This window comes from Bos grunniens, chromosome 5, assembly GCF_055505025.1.
Source record: "Bos grunniens cultivar Pamir isolate PY7600 chromosome 5, Bosgru_T2T1.0, whole genome shotgun sequence".
Lineage (NCBI taxonomy): Eukaryota > Metazoa > Chordata > Mammalia > Artiodactyla > Bovidae > Bos > Bos grunniens.
Window position 1 is genome coordinate 28039528 of NC_141169.1, and position 22773 is coordinate 28062300.

General features: G+C 49.7%; 1 protein-coding gene across 1 annotated transcript; it reads left to right on the forward strand.

Moving 5' to 3' along the window:
* The first annotated feature begins 383 nt into the window (after positions 1–383).
* Positions 384–12764, forward strand: KRT72 (keratin 72). Its single transcript, XM_086403824.1, has 9 exons — positions 384–845; positions 3044–3258; positions 5898–5958; positions 6298–6393; positions 7165–7329; positions 7915–8040; positions 10535–10755; positions 11391–11425; positions 12175–12764. Exons 1-9 carry the CDS (start codon positions 384–386, stop codon positions 12366–12368), a joined length of 1575 nt encoding a protein of 524 aa, XP_086259950.1. The 3' UTR covers positions 12369–12764.
* Positions 12765–22773: the final 10009 nt, after the last annotated feature.

Sequence of the window (22773 nt, forward strand, 5' to 3'; positions counted from 1 at the left end):
CAAAGAGGCCAGACCCACTGAGAACTTCCACTGGAGATCTGGGCAGGGATAACCCCAGTGATTGCAGGGCAGTGAGGGGAGATAAGGCAGCCAAATTACTATAATGCAGGAGATAAGCAGAGCAAATGCAGGGTTCCGGACCATTTTATAGGGAATTCATGGGGAGTTCAGGGTGGAAGAGACAAAAATCTCAGAAGGGAGATGGCAATTTCATAAATGGAGAACCAAGAGGCCCTAGGTGGCCTGAAAGATATTCATGAACTACATATTAGGCTGACTCCAGCCGGCCCAGCCCTCTGACTATTTAAGGACTGAGCAGGGACAGAAAGCCCAGCTGCTCTGCGCCTGTCCACCCAGCAACCCCTGACCTCCACCTCTCAGCCATGAGCCGCCAGTTAAACCTCTACCCCGGTGGGGAGCGCCTGGCCTTCAGCGGCTGCTCTGCCATCATCTCCAGTCGGGTCAGCAGCAGCACCGCCTCATTCCGGGCCAGCGGCATCAAGGGCACGGCCACCTTCGGTAGCAGAAGCCTCTTCAACTGTGGGGGCGGCAGGCGCCCGGCCCTGAGCTCCGCGGCCGGGAGGGGTGGCTCCGCGCTGGGTTCCTGCGCGGCCACGGGTGGTGGCCGCCGGGGAGGCTTCGTGGGCACTGTCTTCGGCAGCGCGGGGCTGGGGCCCGCGTGTCCATCCGTGTGCCCTCCGGGCGGCATCCCTCAGGTCACTGTCAACAAAAGCCTCCTGTCCCCCCTCAACGTGGAGCTGGACCCAGAGATCCAGAAAGTGCGCACCCAGGAGCGGGAGCAGATCAAGGCTCTGAACAACAAGTTCGCCTCCTTCATTGACAAGGTTGGTGCTGGAGCGTCTACCGGTCCATGCCTTGATGACCAATGTACATGCGGGTCTCACTCTGCCCCTGCCACTGGCGTGGGAACTTGGGCAAGTTAGTTATGCTCTCCAAACTTCCCTTGCCTCTTGTGTAAAATGGGCACAAGAGTAGCTCTAACCCCATAAGGTTATAATGAGGATGAACTGGATGTTTCTGAGGTGCTTAAAACAGTGTCTGGCATACCTTCACCCCACCTCCCCCTTAAAGAGGAGCTTCATTCCTTCCTTGCAGGAAAAGACTCAGGAAAGGGAGGATGGTGTCAGGGGCAGGAGATGCATAATGGGCCCCCTGAGGGCTCTCACTACCAAACAGAGAGATGGGTTTGCAGTTCCAGGACAGGGGGTGTCCCAGGACAGGATGGCTGGTGGGTGAGAAAGACCTGGAAGGTGGGAAGTGGGATAAGGATGTAAACTAGGAAGATTTTTGGAGGAGGTGAGAGGAAAGGGCTAGAACAGTGAAGGTGCTGAGGGGAGAAGGTTTGGAAGGAGGGCATGTCAAATTATGTGTGTGTATGTTGTGTAGGTGTGTGTATGTCCAGAAATTGGGGCAACAGAGAAGATGGCTCTGGAGTCATAGGCAGTGATCCTGCTGAATGGGAGGAGACAAAGAATGGGCTTCTCTCGTCTCCACCTGGAAAGATCTAGACCATGAGGGATATGATACTAATAATAGCTGACACTCCTCAGTGCCTGGTGCTGACCCAAGTGGTTCTCATTTATCAACCCGTGATTCAGTGATCACTCTATCTTGCAGAAGCTCAAATTAAGATAGAGGGAAGCTAAGAAATGTGCCAGGGTAATAGAAGAGGCAGCGACAGTAGCCTATGTCCCTCCCAACTGTACTTGGGAAGAGGAAGTGAAGTATTGGAGGACAGAGGGCAGTGGAAGAAATAACTAAAAAGATTGGTAAGAAGAGGAATGTTGGCATAGCAGAGGCCTGACGTTATTCAGTACAAAAATGAGAAACCTTCCGTCAAGTATGAATAGATTTGTAAAGATGTGATTGTTGTTCAGTTGCTCAGTTGTGTCGGACTCTTTGCGACCCCATGGACTGCAGCACACCAGGCTTCCCTGTCCTTCACTATCTCCCAGAGTTTGCTCAAACTCATGTCCATTGAGTCAGTGATGCTATCTAACCATCTCATCTTCTGTCATCCCCTTCTCCTGTCCTCAATCTTTCCCAGCATCAGGATCTTTTCCAATAAGTTGGTTCTTTGCAACAGGTGGCCAAAATATTTGAACTTCAGCATCAGTTCTTTCAATGAATCTTCAGGGTTGATTTCCTTTAGGATTGACTGATTTGATTTCCTTGCTGTCCAAGGGACTGTCAAGAGTCTTTTCCAAAAAAAAAAAAAAGTCTTTTCCAACACCACAATTTGAAAGCATCAATTCTTTGGCATTCAGTCTTCTTTATGGTCCAGCTCTCACATCTGTACATGGCTATTGGAAGAAGCATAGCTTTGACTATACATACCTTTGTTGGCAAAGTGATGTCTCTGCTTTTTAATATGCTGTCTAGGTTTGTCATAGCTTTTCTTCCAAAGAGCAAGCGTCTTAATTTTGTGGCTGCAGTCACTGTCTGCAGTGGTTTTGGAGTCCAAGAAAATAAAATCTGTCACTGCTTCCATTCCCCTCCACCCCATCTATTTGCCATGAAGTGATGGAACCGGATGCTATGATCTTACTTTTTTGAATGTTGAGTTTAAAGATGCGACAATCTGCTTCCAAAACCAATGAAAGAAACAAACCAGGAGCAATTTAGACTGCATATAAGAAAGAACATGCAAATTACCAGAGTGACTTTCCAGTGCCATTCCCCAGTCACTATTTCTTCCTGCTTCTCATTTCCCTTCACTCCAAAAACACCAGCATTTATAGCAAAAGATGCTGCCTTAACCACATGGTAAGTCATGGTGGCAGATGATAGACAGCATTGCTTACACCCACTTCCTGATTTCATTTAAAACTGAATCCTGTTTCTTGTCTTAGAGACAAGATGGGCGTGTCCCTCTGGCTGAATCCACTCTCTGAGGAACCTTGCTCTTTCCTGACTCCCACTGCAGGATGACACCTTCTGATTTCTGGGGCCCTGTCCTCACTCTTGAGAGGCAAGAACACTTGGGGGGGATTTGGGGGCTATGACCACCTTTGGTTTCCAGGTGAGGTTCCTGGAGCAGCAGAACCAGGTGCTGGGGACCAAGTGGGAGTTGCTGCAGCAGCTGGACCTGAACAACTGTAAGAACAACCTGGAGCCCATCCTCGAGGGCTACACCAGCAACCTGCGGAAGCAGCTGGAGACGCTGTCGGGGGACCGGGTGAGGCTGGACTCGGAGCTGAGGAGCATGCGTGATGTGGTAGAGGAATACAAGAAGAGGTGAGTGGAGAGGTGGATTAACACCGCTCGAAGGTCTTGATTGTAGATGAGGTTGTGATTTGGAGCCAGCAATTTTGTCTTCTTGAATCCTGTGCTGATATCATTACTACTCTTTCTTGTAAGGGAGGGAGAGAGATCTAGACAGGATGAAATGGAGGAAGAGAAAAGATCTACCCAAAATGGTGCTCCAAATTGCCCAGGAGATGATGTGCTCATTTTAAACATTGGAAATGGAAGAATGTGGGGTGGAGGGGGAGAGAATTGTCTCAAAACCAGATGAACAACCCAAATGGCTTTGTAGCTCCTCCTGAGTGAGGTTTTCTATAGGAGTTGCCAGGACTCCTATAGAAGGAGACATCCTTCCAATCTCAGAACACATCTTAAAGCTAAGCAAAAATGAGTTTTTAAGAGTTTGTTTTTTTTTTTATGGTGAGGCATCTCCATGCTGCTGAATCCCACTATTAAAGAGAACAGTTGAGAGTGTGCTTGGATGGGAGATGGTTTCTCCTTCTAAGTTCAACCTATGAGGAGAGAGAGTGATGCCCCATGCCTGGTGTGATCTGATATTTTGGTGTTTTGCTTCCAGGTGTTAGGATTTTTGGGGATAAGTGATTTCTTCCACAAGGTGGTGAAGATGGTTGGAACTGGGCTTTTTTTCTTGGTTCACTTGTGATCTGCCCATCCATCTCTACTGAAGTCCCCCTGAAGTGGAACTCTGGCCTGAGCTCTGTATGGAGGCCCTGAAGGTGGCGGTGATGTAGTCCTGGCCTTCTGAAAGCACACAGATTGTGGGGACAGGCTTAAAGAACACCTCCAGAGAGCCCCCTCTTTAAATATGTGTACACGCTCAAATACAGTTTCCAAAATTTTGGTTCATTTAATTTATAGAGAGCATCTACCATCTAGCTTAATTGGAAATCTAGCTTTCGTTGTCAAACCAGAGAAATAAGAGTTGCTTTCTATCAGAAGAAGTGTGGCTTCATATCTAAAATCGAATCAAAATATAAACATTCACTGAGGACTATTTTAAAATCCACTCAGCAACAAACTAAGGGTGACATCTTGTACGGTAGGTTATTGAAAACATTAAAGATGAAAAGAATGCAGATTTAACATAATTAATACATCTATATTCTAAAACAAGATAAATCCATGTGTACTTTGTCATGGTTTAACTTTTAATTATACATTTTAATCTGTTTTTAAAAGTTATATGTTATTTATTAAGTCCATAGTAATGTAAAATGCAGTTTTTCTTTATAAACGTTGTATGTGTATATTGAAGTCTGATATTCAATTTTTAGAAGTAAATGATGAGAAGTTATTTATAATACAGGAATGTCATCAATTCTGGTAGCCCATGAGTTTGATCATGAGATCAAACTCTCCCAATGTATTTTATGAAGTAGAAAGATATAAGGTGCTAAAAGCTAATTGGTCTTCAATTAGCATATACTTTTATTTTTGTTAATAGGATGGATATAATGTGATAACATGTAAGATAATATGAGATAAAATTGCGATGGAAACAAGTATTTCATAGTATAACTTGATAGAAAGGAGTTTTTCAATTATCTTTTGAATAAAACACATAGAATCTGAGATAAATCATATAAGCTATTTCCTGTGTTTTACCCAGTGCAACTAGAAAAATCTGGCAGTCTCAGAAAATGCTCCACTGTTTAAATACTTTAAATAGCCCACTTCACTAACCTGTACTACTTCAGCCTTCCAACACAACTTAATTTTCTTGGCAGCCAGTGCCATGGCTTAGGAAGTAAAAAGCTGAAAAGAATTGCTCAAGTTAACGTGTATGAAAAATAGCCCTTTTGGGGGCACAGATCATTTCTTTCCAATGCTCTGTTTTGTTTGCTCTTGCAAATATCCTGTATTATGTTCTTTAAAGAATCTTTTTATTCTTTTTAAACAAAAGGTCGCATGGATAGGAGGCAAGGCAAGAGGGGAAGAGGGAATGTGAGACCCCAGCCCCACACCCCTTCCCCACCTACCCCTTTTCTGCTTATATATTTATACTCTATCTATAAGCCCCTGGGGGAAGATGACATGTTCTTTGATAATAGTAAGGGATGGAATAGTGAGATCTTTAAGTGAAATGATCGGTGCTCTTGACCCTCCAAGCTACAATATGTGTGATGAGAATATCTCACCCCCATCCAAACACCCTATTTCCAAGACCTTGCTTCACCTGTGTAAGAAACAGGCATAACTTACAGAGTGAAGGTGGGAATAGCATTTTTTTTTTTGGTGCCTGGGAGGTTTCTCCCCTGGCTAGGGCTCATACCAAGGTGCCAGCTGGTGGGGAGGGGGTGACTTTCGGCTGTCACGATGAAGGTGGGACAGCAGAACGTGCATGATGTCTCCATCACAGATGCATTCCCAAGTAGATACATTTTAGGGTAGCCTGACCATGAGCGAAGGAGCTGCACATTGTTTCCTTTAAAGCTGTCCTTGTCACACCCGCTTTGAGAAGGCTCTCCGTGCCCTGGGGGAACGTACAGTGCAGGTTGTGGGTCACTGCCTTGCAGCTTTTGGCACAGAGGCGATTGCTCACTGCTCAGTGAGCATTTGCAGAATGGAACTGTCCCACTGGTGACGCTCCTTTCTCTTGCCCCATGCAGGTATGAGGTGGAGATTAACAGACGCACAGCTGCTGAGAATGAGTTTGTGATGCTCAAGAAGGTAAGAGGCAGGTGGGGAGGGCGGGAAGAAGCCGGGGGGCTCCCTAGGCGCCTGGCATGAGGATGTTTGTAGGATGAGGAAAGGCCCTTAGGGGTCACTTAGTCTCTAGCAGAGATGGCTAGGATTCTAATGTCCCACTCATCTCTTCAAGCCCCTTGCCCGGGCAGTGTGCTGCTTCCAGAAGCTTTCAACTTTAGATCCAGGTGCAGCCGTGGCCTTGCACAGGGATCGGGCCCTCCCTGTGAAGCATGGCGGAAGGGGACAGAGCAGGGAATCTGGGGCTCCTTGTGGCAGGAGGGAGGGCAGGGGGAGAGACAGGTCCCTCTCTGTGTTCCCCAGGACGTGGATGCTGCCTACATGAACAAGGTCGAGCTCCAGGCCAAGGTGGACTCCTTGACAGATGAGATCAAGTTCTTGAAGTGCCTCTATGAAGGGGTAAGGACCCTGCTGAGCTCTCTGGTGTGGTCTGTTCCTCTTGCAAGTGGTTTCTGGCCCTTGGCCTGGATAGTCACATGACCAAAGGTTGGCAGAGAGGCCTTTTGACCTCTGTACTGACCCACATTGTCAGTACAGCTGCCATTTGCTGAGGCCCTACTATGTGCTGAGCAGTGGGGGTAGGCTTTGAGGAGACCGTGATGGAGGAGAAATGATTCCTGTCCTCTAGGAATCCATAGTCCGGTAGGGAAAACAGCATGTAAATGAGCTTTGGGAGAGCAGTGGAATGGTGAATTCTGCCTGAGGTGTCAGTGAAAGTTCCAGGAGAAAGGTGAGCAAGATTCCCGTGGGTGCAGGGAAGGGCATGGACTCCAGCCTGAAGGAGCAGAATGAGGGGAGACCTGGAGCTGGAGTTGTGCTAAAGTATGAGGGGCCCAGAGTAGTGGGGGCTCATTGGTGACTCTAGAGGACCGAGTGCCACATAAGGAGGTCAGACTGATCCATGGTGGCTGTTGGGGCAGAGAGGGTGGGTAGGGTGGGAGGAGTCCTGCGTGTGTGATGGAGAGGGCAGTCCCATGCTGGGTGGAAAGCTCCATGTTTTCATCTCACACCCACAGGCCTGAGCACTGCAGGCCTCTGCTGAAGACAGAGCTCATGTGCCGAGGAGGGGCAGGAAGGGGAAGCAGGGGGTTTGCTGGAGAGGATGAAGAAAAGGGACCCCCCCACCTTGGGAAACCTTTAACTGAGTCCCCTCCCCTAACTGTCCTCCAGGAGATCGCTCAGCTCCAGTCCCACATCAGTGACACATCCGTCATCCTATCCATGGACAACAACCGCGACCTAGACCTGGACAGCATCATCGCCCAGGTCCGCGCCCAGTACGAGGAGATCGCCCTGAAGAGCAAGGCCGAGGCCGAGGCGCTGTACCAGACCAAGGTGAGCTGAGGCCCAGAGACCACAGCTACCACCCTGGCATCATGCGTGCACGTGTGTACTTGTGTGTGCGTGCACGTGTGTTGGGGCTGGGCAGAGACTTCCTGCTTCTTGGAGTTGGGCCTTGTGGAAGTGCCTTCCTGTGGTCCAGAGAGATCCACCACAGTCTTGGCAGGTGTTGGGGGCCGTGTGTAGGCTTAGCCCTTCCCCAGCCAAGGCCCTTGCTGACAGCTGAGGCCACCTCAGTCACAGCTTCAATGAGATTCTGACGCCGTTTCTGTGGACAATCCACTATCTCAGCTTTCCTTCTGTTTCCAACTTTGTCAAAACGAGGACAGGAAATTCAGACTCCATCAGGGCTCTCATGTTTGAGAAACCGAGGATCCTGTTGAGCTGGGGCTGGGCCTTCCTATCCAGAAGGAAAGGGTTGTCTTTCTCCCCCTCCCTCTCCCTTCTTCCCTCCTCCTCTTGTGTCTGTGCTGCTTAGATAAAGAGAATGGTGCCCCATCACTCTCCCTCTCCTCCAACACCGTAAGGGCTGAATTCTCAACTGTCCTGTGCTCTTCATCTCTTGTCCCCCAATCTCAGATCCAGGAGCTGCAAGCCACAGCAGGCCAGCATGGGGATGACCTCAAACTCACTAAAGCTGAGATCTCAGATCTCAACCGGATGATCCAGAGGATCCGCTCAGAGATTGGGAACGTGAAGAAGCAGGTGGGTTCTATGAAAGGAGTCAGCTGACAGCACTCATCGGTTTGAGACCAATTATGGTTTGGTACAGTCAGTATGAGAGCAGTTGTACCAGACTATACAAATGAGAAGAGCATCCTGCCCTTCCCAGCACGGTGAGGATCTTGCACCAATCTGTATGAGGCTCACTATTTAAAAGGGTAAAACACGGTCTCTCAGGAGAGAACAGTAGGAATCCATATGGAAAGATGTAGCATCCTTTGTTGGGCATCACACTCCCTAAGTGCTGCAGGGCTTCCAAGGGGCTCTGGATGAATGGGGACCTGAGTGAGGCTTCCTGTAGGAGGGGGATTACCTTGGGATGGAAGGCAGAAAGGAGAGGAAAGGGGGTCTGGTGAAGGAACTCACAGGAGCAGTGGATGTGAGGTGGGCATGTGTGCTAGAAGGAAAGACACCCACCCTGAGCAGAAGGTCCATGATGGGTGGGTGGCAGGGACCAGGACACCCTAGGTAGGAATGGGTGGATTATGGGCAGTCTTCAAAGAGGGCAGTGGACCTTAGACCCAGTGCAATTGGTGAAAGGGTTTGGAAATTTCCCAGGATGAGTCCGTGCCAGAGGAAGGAGAGCCAGCAGTGCATTTTAGAAGTGGAGAAGGAAGACCGCCAACCCCCCCTGACCCCCGCCACACACACCCCCAACACTAGTCTTGGCACAGGGCTCTGCTCAGGTTTGCCCTTTCCTGTGGCTGTCTGTGGGGGGCACTACACTGAACGCAGCCCATAGGAACACAATACAGGGCCACGCTTGTGATTCCAAAGCAAGCAAACTCATGAATCTCCCAAAGTTTGTGGAGTTTGGCGCAAGGATTTAAGGTCTCAGCTTCCTGGACAAGTCAAGTTCCCTATCTCCTTCCCTCCTCTGTCTTGCTTGTGCACGTACATGTGTGCACACACACACACACCCCTCCTCCAGCAGTGGAAAGAAGAGAGACTAATTAAGAACCTATGATGTTTGTATTTAATCAAATTCTGCATAAATGAAAGAAAAACACAAGGTGTGTGAAGCTACATTTGGTACCCAATTACTCTATTTATCTGATAAAATGCTCTGTGTACCTGTTTAGGCAAACTTATTACCAGAAAGTGACATTTGTGATGAAAAGGCCACCGTGCTTTGGAGGTCAGGGGAGATGTCCTCCTCGGGGAGCCAGTGGAGGTCACTGTTGATGCTTGGTCCCCAAGATGGCTCCTCTTGAGGGCTCTCAGCCAAGGTGCTTTCCTGCCTTTTGACCTCTCCACCAAAGAAGCCCACATTTAAACATGCAGACTCTGCGTCCAGTGGCTCCAGAATGCAGCTGCTAATTGTTTCAAAGGAACCAACATTTCAGGTCCTCCTTTCAACTCATGCCACATTCACAAGACCCAAGCTTCTGGAGTCCCCCAGGTTCACCTGCAGGATCTCGGTCAGTGAGAAAGAACAGAGGACAGTTTGGTGGAATTCGAGTTGTAGAGTTTATTGCATCCTCCCAAATAATCAGGTCTCCACAGTCCTGAGGATAGTGGTGCTTTTCCCTGGTTCAGTAGCTGGGTCCTAGGTTCTCCTGCTGAGGCTGTGAACACTCACCCGAAATACAGTGGATGCTTGTACTGCTGGGGGCCTGCCTGGCTGAGGAGGGTAGCGCCACCTGGACAGCAGTGAAAAATTCCATTTGGCCTCAGGACCAGCTGCTGTCCTTGGGGTGAAGCAACTTTGACTCCAGAAGAAGGGGACAGATCCTTAGATCCCACCAAAGCCTAACCCAGGGACTGGCAAACACTTGTGCTCATGACTGAAAGGCCCAAGACACCCCCTCCATCTGCCCAGCTTCCCCTGGATGCAGCACTGAGGCCCACCTGCAGTTTGCTTCTGCAGGTAACACCTAAAAGTGAAGTTTGTGAACTAGTAACACCTGTTAGTTATGCAAAAGTATTATTGGAAGCTGTTGCCTTGTAGCATGAGTCTCTGCAATTTGGGAGGCCAGATCCTCTGTGGGATAGGTTTATTGGATAGACATTTTATTAATAGGAACTTGATTGGTCCCTATTTTTTTCACTATTTACAGTATCTCCCAAGATACTTTTACACTATGGGGTAGAATTAAGGCCAGTGACCCAGAGACTTTTTAGGGTTGGTAGACTTTTTAAGGTTGGCAGAACAGCCGATGTTATACACTAGGAGGGAGACGATGGAGCCATGTGCCCATCTGGCCACTTTCTCAATCAATACCTTTCCCCTCCTCTCTCCCAAGATAAGGGCACTCCACCTTTACATGCCATGGCATGAGCTGGACTAAACTGTGCCTGGAGTTGGGGGGAAGGACAGATTCTAGACATCACCTCTAGTGATGTTCACAAAATGGGAAAACCAGAACGACCTCAAAGCATTTACCATCAATCAGGATCAAAAGAAGGGAGGTCTTCTGAGCAGGATCTCAGAGCTATGTTCTGACCCAAAGCACTGAATCCATTTGGCCCTCAGTGCTCCAACCTGGAGATGGCCATCGCCGATGCTGAGCAGCGGGGCGACTGTGCCCTGAAGGACGCCCGGGCCAAGCTGGATGAGCTGGACGCCGCCCTTCTCCAGGCCAAGGAGGAACTGGCCAGGATGATGCGTGAGTACCAGGAGCTGATGAGCACCAAGCTAGCCCTGGACATGGAGATCGCCACCTACCGCAAGCTGCTGGAGGGCGAGGAGTGCAGGTGAGGGGGAGGATGTCTTTTGTTTGGAGCATTATCTCTGTGCTTTAGTAGGAAGGTAGAGGGCAAACAGTTTGGTTTTGTTCAGGTCCTACTGAGGTGAAACTCTATTAAAATGGTTTTGACATGGTGCGGTAGGAAAGACCAGAGTTAGACAGCAGGAAGGACAGGACTGTAAACATCCCAAACAGGTGGCACAGGAGGAATCGAAGACATTGAGAAATAGAGCATCCCTGGCCCTTCATGATTCATTCTTGAGGCTAGTGGGAGGGGCGAGACAGTCTCCAAAAGTCACCCAGGTTCAAGGTTGCTCTGGCAAAGCCTGAGGCCCAGTGAGGATGTGAGCTCACTCCTCTTAATTGTCTCAGACCAAAGGCATAACTATTTGGAAGCAGGAGCACAATTATCCCACACATCAGATAATCCCAAAGCCACTTTGATGGGGAGGCTGACTCCCTGCAGCAGACTTTTCATCTTAGTTCTCTGTTTCTTGAGAGGTCCCACTCGGGTGTTTGGGAAGAAAGAAGGCTGGGCTGGAGTGGAAGGCATGTCTGAGAGGAGAGGCTGATTCACAGAGGGATCTTCCTGGATCAAAGAGGTTTAGGGAGGTTTATCTGATTTTTTCTCTCCCTCTGCAGGATGTCTGGTGAATATCCAAATTCCGTGAGCATCTGTGAGTATCTGCAGTACCTAGCTCTGCCCTTGGTCACCTACCAGAAGTCAAAGCCCCTCTATTTTCATGACACCAAAGAAAAGTTAGAATAACAATAACAGAGTGGGTTAAGGGGAGACTTAGGGGCACAAAGAGGGAGCTGGATTTAGTAATGAAGGAGAAAAACAGTATTGTGAAATACTATTTTAATACAGGTTATACAAAAGTATAACTTGTAGAGAGATCAAATGATATCCAACAGTGAATGATGCTTAATGACTACATTCCATTTCTTTGAGGCCAGTCCATAAGAGAGGTACTGGACTGAAGTAAGAAGGAATGAGAGGAGCCTGACTGGCTGAATGATGAAAAAAGCAGAAATAACCTCCAGCAGGTTTAAAAGCTAGAGAGAACGCAGGGTTCTAGTGTAGGGTACTCCCAGCAGCCGCTGTCTTTAGCAGAAGCATCAGAAGGCCTCCTTGAAGTGCCTTTCTTCATCTAGTCCTATCCAGACAGAAATTCACTGATAAAATCTGCTAGTGCTTACAGTCTGACATTGATAGATCAACATAGACTAATTAGGAAAAGATCAAATACATGGGGTCAAGTACATGAAAAATGACCAGTGCTGATGAAAATCTCTTAATAAACTAAAAATAGACAATGGAGAATGTGTCTCCATGTGAAGCCACCCAAGGGGAGAGAACTAAGGGAATGATCAGGATGTCCCAGGAGGCTGAATGAACTGGGCCTTTTCTTGCTGATTGCAGCTGTCATCAGCAACACCAGCACCGGGGCAGGAGGCACTGGCTTCAGCATGGGCTTCGGTGCCTTGAGCAGCTACAGCTATAAATCCTCAGCGGTGGATGTCAAAACCAAAGGCAGCTGTGGAGGCAGCGAGCTTAAGGATGCTCCTGCCAAAACCTCAGGCAGTAGCTGTGCAACCAAAAAGGCCTCGAGATGAAGGGTGGATGAAGGCTGGCTCACGAGCAGAGAGCTGCAAACCTCACCCATCTCACCATGTCCTCATCTCCTCTTCTGGGTCCCCTTCCCAAGTCAGGAAGTGCTTCCTCCATAACCACAGCCTTGGTCCCATCCCTGCTCCTTGTTCCCAGTGGGGTGATGCTCTGATGCAGGGCGTCCAGCCATGGGCTCTCTCAGTGTCCTCCTTGGGCACCTTTCTCTGGGTCACTGCCCTGTATGCAGAGATTACACACATCCCCAGGATGCTTCTCTGTGACCAGAGGCAAGCCCCTCTGTCCTTGTACCTTTCTGGGTCTTCACAGTCAAGGGGTTCTCATTGTCCTCTGATTGGGGTCATGCCCACTTCTCTGCTTCTCTGCAATAAATGGTCAATAGCATCTGATTCTCAGTGTTGAATCTGTTGCCCGGCATACTGACATCTGAGTTGCCCCATCCAACTTCTCTTGGTCCAGCTCCTGCTTCCCTCTGGGTCCCTGGTCTGATATGGATCTTTGCCATCTGGTCCTGGCCAGGCAGGCATTGGTTGAGAGTTGCTCTTTGTACACAGCAGAGATTTGTTACAGATTTGCCTCTGGGCAGGCTTGGGTCTTCCTGGGCACCTGGGCACTTACTCCCGGTAGGCCACACAATGGCCCTGTGAGATGGGAACAGTTGCCCCCCATACAAAGACGCTCAGGCTGCTGTGATCAAGGAGCTGAGTCACCCCAGGACTCTCAGGTGTCTGAGTTTCAGCGCAGCTTCCTGCTCCGCCTCTCAAAAGCTCCCACAGTGTCCCTACAACTGTCTCTTGTTGTCAGAGAGTCATTCCTTCTTCTTTCTTTCCTCCTCAGTCTCTTGCCAACCCACCTCCTATCTTGCTCTCCCACACCAGCCTTGCTTTCCTCTTCTTCCGGCTGATTCTTTTCCATCCTCAAGTTTGAGGCCAGCACGCCCACCTGCCTGTGTATGCCTCTGTGTCTACTGTGTCCATGTAGCAGTGGCTCACGAGCTTTGGTGAGTCTGGCATCGTCAGGCACAGGGAATGCAGGAGTCAGCAAACCAGCACATAGAGCCTGTCCTTGGGTAGTTCACAGTCTGGTGGGGAGAGTAAAAGTCAGCAGCTAACAAACACACGATATGTCAGGCAGTGATGATTTCTGTGAAGAAAAATTAAATGGAGTAAGAAGAGTGTTCTTTGACACATGTGTATGTTTCTGTAAGAATGTTTGCTTTCTCAGAAGCAGTTGACACAGTCTCCTTGAACAAGGTGCTGAAGAGCAGAGTCCTCCAGGGCAAGGCCACCTGCCAACGATGAACCTTGTTTGAGGGTGACCTTCAGGGTGCCTGTGTCCCCTTCTCCCCCTCATCATTCCCCAGCCTCATACTCCAGTCTTTCTTCCTGGCAGCCAGGACTTTTCACACCTCAGGACCTTGGCAAATATAACTTCCAATCTCGAGTACCCATGCCCCATCTGCTGAAAGCCTGCCCATGCTTGGTGGTCCAGCTGAATTGCCACCTCCTATGGGCATGCATTTTCTGGTCCCTCCATGTGGACTCCATCAAGTCATAAAAGCATAAATGAGACAGAACATTGGGGTTTGTGGCCAATAACTCCTTGAATCCCCCCCACTATTATAGGCCAGCAAACAGAGGCCCAGATGGCTAAGCACTCTGCCCTTGTTCACAGCCCTGATGAGCAGCAGAGTGGGGACCGGGGCCCTGCACATCCATAGCACTGTCCCTGAACCCATATGACAGTTGAGGCTCTATTTTCCTGGTGTCACGTTAGCTGCCCTCATGTCTGTCCCCTCCCCCATTCCTCAGAGCCCCGTGTTCTGTTCTGGGGCCCTCAGTCTGGCTCCTGGTCAGCACTCAGCATAACGTTTGTCACAGGTATGCACGGCTCCATCTCACCCACCTTCACTGGGGAGAAAGAGCTCATGTAACACACGTGTGTCCTGATGATTTGGCATGCAAGTGATGAAACACAATTGTGTTAAAGAGATTTGTGTCTTACATTCATCCATGTGTATGCTATTTATAGAATTTATGAACCAAATTGAGGCATTTCTATTCTGGACATATGTGAAACTGGATCTACAGACAGCAGGCATAAGCCAGGACTGTGTCAGGCATATGCTATCTTACGTCTGGCGTCCTGGCGAGCGTCATATGTTTTGGCTCCAAATCCTGGCTCTTCTAATGGCTGATTGTAACTGGGTACAAGATCCTGCCCTTGTAAAATGGGGTTGATACAAGCTGGCTTTTGATGGGTGCTTTCTATACGCCAGGTACTACTCTCAGCACTTTATATCTGGCAACAATGAATTCTCCCAACAACCCAACAGGTATTTTTGCTATAATGTGGATCTCACTCATGATATGCTGAGGCTCAAAGGGTAAAATAATCTACCCAATGTCACACAGAAATGGCAGAGTTGGGGGTCCAGCTCTCAGAGTCCAGTCCATGTTTTCCATGCACAATGCCTCAATACCTGCCAAAGTCCTCACTGGAGAGGAGAGTTGAGCATATGAAAAGGGATAATGCAAGTAATACAGCATCTGGAATACAGTTTGCAGCCAACAGATGTTAGCTGTTACGATAATAATCACTGTTAATGCGTGTTCACAGGGCCTTTGTGTTTACCAGCTGTGCCCTGGTCCATGAGCAGTCAATCCAGAGCAGCACTGTGCCCAGAGACCTGACTCAGGTGGGCTAAGTGCGGGGCCAGGGCAAACACTGGGTCTGTTCATTGACACATGTCCCATTCAGTCACCAACTGCTCATTTCCAAGCAGAAAGAGTAACTCCTTGGTGCTGGTATTTTGTGCCTACACCGCCCTCTGCCATCGGCCCCAGGTACTGCACCTTCCAACGCTGTGACTCTGGAGGAAAGACACTTAAAACCAAGACGGTGTGAGACAACCTTAGTCAGGCTCTGTGCCCACCGCGGAGCTGCCAGCTGGAGGAGATGCTGTTTCGCTCCCTGGCATGCCCAGGCAGGCCCCAGCCTCCGTGTTGCCCAGGCCCTGGCTTCTGTCTCCCCTCCTTCTTTCCCATCCCTCTTTTCACACGACTGGGGGGTGGGTAGGGGCTGTGGTAGTGCTGGCATTGCCACAGCCTGAACCTCTTTACATCTAGTCAGAGGATTCGGGACCTTCCGACAGCTCTTCCTCGATGGGCTGATCCAGGAGTCCTGGGAGGGAGAGCTCCCATCTCTCAGCAGTACTGTGCCCTCGCCTCGCCTGTACTGTGTCAGGCTCCCATCCCGGCTGCAAGGGGAACCCTCTGAGACCTCTCACTCCCTAGTGCAAAGGGGCTTGGAGGACGATCTGGGCTTGGAGGCATGGTGAGGCACAGCCAAGGGGCTAAGAGGAAGGAAGGCATCAGAGCTGAACAAAGTCTGGGAAGGCTTCCTGGAGGAGGTGAAGGGGACATGACTTGTTGGAGACCGGGAGTGTCTTAGACTTTTTAAGCCACCGTTGGCAGCTGCTCTGAGGTTTGAGCTGCGCTTTGCCAGCTGCCTCCTGTTTCCCTTCCAGGGCCGCTACCACTCCTGTTTGTAGGACAAGCCCCCTGCTTAAGGCACCATCCCTCAGCCCTTACACTCACGTTTAGCAAGTGCTGCACAGGCCAGCGGAGATGCGGAGGGTCCCCTCTCCTGCAGACCAATTTCCACCACCCTGCCTCTCCCTCCTCACTTGGCGCACATCCACACCACACCACCATGTAGATTCGGTCCTCTTAGAGGTTCATCACTGGAATCCCTCCGTCTTACTTCCAACCCATCCATCCTCTCTCTCAGGGATTCCAGATCCTTCTGGCTGAGACTCCAGATGCAGCCCCAAGTTCTAGATTAAAGCTACTCCCTACTCATTGGACCCAAAAGAATCACAGCTTGGTGGCTGCCGGCTGGAGAGGGATCACCCAGTCTGAGAGGACACACACTGGCAGCCGGCCAGCCAAGAGTTTGTTTCTTTTGCTGCTCATCATTACGACTTGGGCAGCTCAGTCTCCCTGCTCCTGTTTCCTCATGTGCGAAGTGCTCAGTCGCTCAGTCATGTCCATCTTTTTGTGACCCCATGGACTTGCAGCCCACCAGGCTTCTCCGTCCATGGGATTTTTCAGGTAAGAATACTGGAGCGGGTTGCCATTTCCTCCTCTTAGAGGATTGTCTAGATCCAGGGATCAAAACTGCGTCTCCTGCATGTCCTGCATTGCAAGGCAGATTTTTTACCACAGAGCCATCAGGATGGCCTCTCCTCATGTGTGAAGTGAAAAAAATAAGGGTATTTACTTAGTAGGATTGGTGTGAAGATGAAATGCATTAAAATGTCCTCAGCAAGCGCTCAGCCAGTGATCCCCCCATGCCTACACCCCTGGCATGACCGTCAGAGTAGCTTCCAGCTTGATTCCAGTCTCAGGCTGGCAGCTCTTCCCTTATTCTGCTTTGCTCTCCCAGCCGACGTTCATTTCCAGAAGGTTCTCTCCCACGGCTGACGGTCCCTCTCAGCCCTCTCCTTGGCTCTCTGTTATGATGTGCAGCTCCACTCCTGCTCCCTGCTACCCCTCTGTTCCCTTTCCCTCAAGTGGGAGCCAGTGCGCCCAGTCTTCTGTGTTCCCTGGCCCACGTTGCAGACCACTCACGTCCTGGTACCACCATTATGTCCAGACGTAATATCCCACTTGCTTCAATGTTGGGGGGAAGCATGACACTGGGGAGAGGGGGCTTGGTCTTGAGGCCTCCTTCTCCACGAGGGCAAGTGGATGCAACTCTCTGAAGGGGCTCGGCTGTGGTCTCAGCTCTGGATGGAGGAGCTCACAGGCTGACTCCAGCCTCAGCCCAGCCTGCCTGAGCCTCTAAGTCCGTGGCAGGCTTGTGTCCTGGGGGGTGGAGCTTAGGCCCCTCCTCCCAGCAGTGAGGGGGTTCCCTGTAGCCAGCAGGTAATTCATCCTTTCCACCCAGGCTGATCTCCACTGCGAGGCTAGGGGGTCTCTGCAGCCATAAACATTTTAGGAGTCAGAGTAGGCAGAGAGAGAGAATCAAGAATGAGGAGTCTGTCATGGATCCATAGGGGCTCAGGCCATGCCCGTGCCTCCCTCCGACCCTTCCCCACTCCCTCATTTTCCTCCCTCTCTAGACTTTGGCTCCTCCCCTCCAGACCAACTCTTCCCTCCCCACCACTCAGGGAGCTAGACAAGCTTCATTTTCTGAAAACACACACTTCTTATTTCTTACACTTCTTTCTGGACATCCTGCTTTCAGATTTTTTTCCCCTTTCGGTTCCCGCTTTGCCTGTGGTCATCCAAGCCCCTTGGTGCTCCTGCCCTGCTGGGTGTTCCTCCCCTTCTCCCACCCTCTCCTAACTCCTGCCCCCAGGCTTAGTTACAATATGGATACAGGGAAGGGGGGAAGGCTATTCCCCCACACCTGAGGCAGGTGCCCCCAGCCCACCATTCCAGCTTCCCACTACTGGATGGGGTGAGAGTGGGCTGCTCCGTCCCGTTTGGATCAGGTTGCGCGAGGCTCCAATGGGAGATAGAGGGCTTGTCATTGGGACAACTGGTTTAATTACAGCCCGCCTTGCAGCCTGTTTGTTTGCTTTGGAAATGGGCAAAGGAAGAGGTGGATCAAGCATCAGACTTCACAGCCATGATGAAAAGATTAAGGCCTTGCCCCCAGCCTGACTGTTCTCTTTCAAAAAAAAGAAGTCACCCCATAAAGGGGTTTGGGGGTTAGAAAAGTACCTTACAAACTTCTTCCAGAAGTGGCTGGGAGTCGCGGGGCAGGGCGGGGCAGTGGGGAGAGGTCTGAGGTAAGGAGATGGATGAAATAATGGAGATACGGGGGCTGGTGGTATTTTGAAAAGAGCAAATGAAAGCCAGCATGTCCTTCCCAGAGCAAGACGGCGCTTGTCTCCACATACCTCAGTGCTTTCGCGCTGAGGAAAGCTCCGGTGATGACTGGGCAGGGGCGGGGGCGGAGTTGTAAAGAGTCCAGAGAGCTTTTCTTTCTAAAAAGAGGACAGAAAGAGAACTAAAGCATGCTTGATGTCCACCTCAGGATCAAGAGTCTCTCCAGCCATAAAAGCCTCAGGAGCCAGAGCAGGAGGAGAAAGAGAATCAAGAATGGGGAGCTTAGTGAGGGATATCCAGGAAGTGTTGAATGCAAAGGACACTCAGGCTGGGAACAGTGAAAACAAATCTGCAGTCCCCTAAGTCAGAGGGGAGCAGAGCTGGGCAGGGCTCCCAGTGGACAGAGGCCAGAGTGGGCAGAGGTGGGAGGCGGGGGACCATCACTTTCTTTCAAGAGCTCAAAGAGGAAAGATCCAGGGGACTGGAAGTCAGAGTGGAGATCTGGAGAAGTAGGCTCCAGCTTGAGGGTGGTGGGGGGAGGCCAGGAGACCTTGATGACCAAAGGCTCCAACTCACCTGTATAACACGAGCCTATCCCTTAGATTCGGGCACACACCCACGAATGTCCTGAGGGCTGCGAGGGTTATGTCCAGCAATAGGGCCTGGCGAGAGGGTGAGTGGGGGGCCTGAAATCCAGCTGTGCACCTGGCAAAGGGCTGCATCTGCCCAGAGGAAGGGGCGCCTTTTTCTAACTGGCACAAAAGCATTTAAAGGCACTGCAGCCACTTGGCTAAACTGCTCTGACATTTGTCTCCTGAGCTGGACCACAGAGAGAAAGAAGGAGATGCTGGTGCTGAGAAGAAGACGTGCGGAAAGCCCCAGACTCAGAGATGGGGTGTGTGGAGACATGGGTAGGAAGTTCTATGAAACCAGTTGTGATAAGGAAGCTGCTGCCAGATTTCAGGTCACTGAACAGCCTCTGCTAAGTTTTAATAAACAGAAGCTTACTACACACTGTCCTTTATACTAATGTGGCACCAAGAAGCAGAAATGTTGACCCTGTTGACTGCCTGTCTGGGTTTTCACTCAATACAGTGCCTTATAACAGGACTTGAATATATGACAGTGGAACTGAATTTATATTGGTGCCATCCAGCTGTTTTCTTAATAATCTGGGAAATTCATGTTAACAGGTGTGTGTTGGGGACAGGAGTCAAGGGAACAGTGGGGATGGTGAGAGGCCAGTGAATTGCTTGACTATGTAAGTTTCAGACTTGGAGAGATGTTCTAACTTCAGGGACCCCCCTAAAGTACCAGAGAATTTGATACTCTTTACTCTGTGGTGTGGTGGGTGATGGTCAGGCAACCAACTGTCCAGATTTTCCAGAGCAGTCCAGGTTGTAACATAGAAAGTCCCATGTCCCACTTAGAAAAACCCTCAGTCCTGGGCAAACTGGAGTAGCTGGTCACCCTACCAAATGGTCTTTAGCTGCTTCAGTCGTCTGGCCTGGGGTGCTGGCCCTCATCATATGTGCCCAGAATTCCCCCTATCCCACCTTACAAACACGGGACTTTCAACTTCAGTCTCTGAACATCCTCTTGCACCCACTGTACCCCAGCCAGGTGCCCAGGCCTCTAGACTGCAGCAGTGAACTCGACCCAAGCCTCAGTCCCATCTGCTGTTGGACTTGATACCCTAAGACCTAGGGAATTTCATGTCAGGAAGGTGAAGGGTGTTGGGAGAGGGTATGGGGAGAGAGGGAGAAAAGCAAATGAACTCTCTTGCTTGTTCTAGTTAACTTTGGATGAGGATGGAAAAACAGCCTCCTTTCAAACTGGTTCAGACAGGCTGAGAGTATTTGGTTTCTGCCCTGAGCTCATTTTTGAAAGGAAAGCAGAGAACTCAGCTTCATGTCCTTTCCATTCTGAGGTGCTGTGGTTTGCCCCCAAGTCTTATTACCCATCAAGCTTCCTTCAAGAATCTGTCAAGCTTCTTCTTCTCCCCATTAATTACCTTCTATGAATGCTGGCTTCCTTGACTATGTCTAGGAATAGTCAAATGGACAATGGATTAGAGAAAAAAGACCTTTGGCATCCATTCTCAAACCAATTTGACATGACCTCAGTTATGTCCATTTGGGATTATTTGTGGCACTACTGTCTACTCCCCTCCAGTGTGGTGTGCTCTGCAGACCTCTCCCCTCCAGGAGCAGCTTTCACCAAGATGGCAGGAGATTATGGTGCACATGGGCTCAGCTCCTTCCGGTCTCCCTAGGGTACTTGTCTCCCCCGCATAGTTCTCCTCATGCAACCCAGAGCATGTTCTTTAATCTAAAGCACACGCTGTGAGGTTTCTTCCCTTGAGGACCCTCACATGATTCCACACTATCCTCAGGGAGAAGGGAAATACCTTGGCCTGTTTTGTCATTTTTCTCCTAGCAACCTCTGCTTCCCAAGTCAAACTTTCCCCTACAGTCCACCTGGGTTACTCACTGCCTCTGGGATGCTTGTGCATCTATCCACCTTCCCATTCCCAGCCCCCACCTCAGGAAGACCAATATATTTTATTCTGATTTATTTTTAAAGGCAGAATTTCAGTAACAGCTTATCTGAATTACTCATTTAAACATAAGGAATTAAACTGTAGCAATAACAACAGCAAAACAACTTTCACGTGCTTATATGCTGTCTCCTCCTGTTCAATTTAAATTTCTTGGAAGGAGAAGGTCTTACCTGTTTCTCTTTCGATGTCTAGCTTAGCTTAGAGCAATTCACCGAGTAGCGCTCAATTTTCTACTTATTGAGTGGACCAATCTCTTCAAGCCTTGGGACACTCATTAGTCCTGTGAACTCAAAGACTGGGGTGTGGACTACGATGAGTAATTAGAGGGTAGCCCGCATGGTGAAGATTGGAACTGTCAGAGATCCTACTGTGTAGCAAAGGCAATTCTCTGCAATTAAATTTCCTGGGAGGGGCCTCTGTGTTTGGCCACGATCGCCACACTGTCGTCAGGAAGTTCCTCTCTGCCTCCTCCTCTTCCTTCTGTGTTGCAACCACCACGGCCACGACCATCACCATCATCACTATCTTACTGCTCTTACTGCTCTAGACTCTTACTGCTCAGCCCTCAGCACTGGGCCAGGCCCACGCCAGCACTCACTGATTGCTTGCAGAATGAATACAGAGAGAGCAGGGACCCCTAGCCCTGCTCCTGGCTCTCCCCAGCCTGTCACTTCTGAGCATAGATGGGCCCAGTTCATTCTGTAGCATTTTCCTGGGCACTTGAAACTCTGGTTTTGATCTATTCTAAATCTTCTCCAGCTTTGAAGACCTAGTCTCATCCCTTTCCTGTAAATTCTCTTTTGTTGAGGTCCAGCTCCCCTAACAGATTAGGGCTCATACTCCACTAGGCAGTGGAGGGGCACACTTGGCCCAGGAAGAGTCAGATCCCCAGAGTCATGCTGATTTCCCAGCTGGAGCCTCTCAGTGAAGGCCTAGCTATTGGACATTGTAGAATAAAATAGCCCCCATGAAAGTGAGTCTTTTCCTCCCTCTGCCCACCCCCATTTTGGCTGACTTTCTCTCTCAACCTCAGAGTGATGTCTCATCTAGAGCAACCACCTTACATAAGCCCCCGTTTCAGGGACAACCTCCCCTTCCTCTCACGTCATCTGCTCATCTCAACAATATATAGAAACACGAGTATGCGGAACTCAGAGCCATAGCTGCTGTGCGTGCCTCATGCATCAGAAAGTCTTGCATCCATGGCTTTAACTCTCATCTCCATCACATAACAGGATGGTGATGGTTAGGAATATGGACTTTGAAACCAGACACACTGGAATTCCAGACCCAGTTTCGACTTGCTAGCTGAGTGAATTTGGGCAAGTTCCTTAGCATCTATAATCCTCAGTCTTCAACTGTAGAGTGAATTCAGTAACATGAGGATTAAATTAAAAATCCTTGTAGTGCTCATACAATGTCTGGCACATGTGATGTGACCAATCAACATTGATTCTTTTTGTTACCACAACAGATACTGTTGCTGCTACCACTGCTGCCGTTATTGCGATTACTATCTCAACCCCCCTCTGCCTTGGAGCGCCTAGTCCACCACCCTGCCACAAGTAATCGAAGCCCAGCCTTCCAGAGGTCCTTAACTCCCAGCACACCTCCGATCCTTTGTTCCCAATTTTTCTTATTCCAGAGCTTTATCCAAAGTTAAGTTCTTTGCATAGATTCCTCTCACTGATCTGCACGCTCCTTGGGGGCTGGGACCAGATGATAGCCACCTCTGGTCAAGGGGTTTACATTATTTGTTGACATTCATTCAATAGCACTTGGAATCTGGTTTAGAAAACCACAAGAAACCACTTCAATTACGACTTAGCACACATGCCCTAGGGCTAGGCCCTGCCAAGAAGGACAGGAGACAGGGACCTTGGAGAAACTTCCACTGCTGCCTTTGGGGCTGTTTGGAGAACTTCGTGAGAGGAAACCCTCAGAGGAAGCCGTTCTGGGCTATGCACATCCTGCTGTCCCACTCAT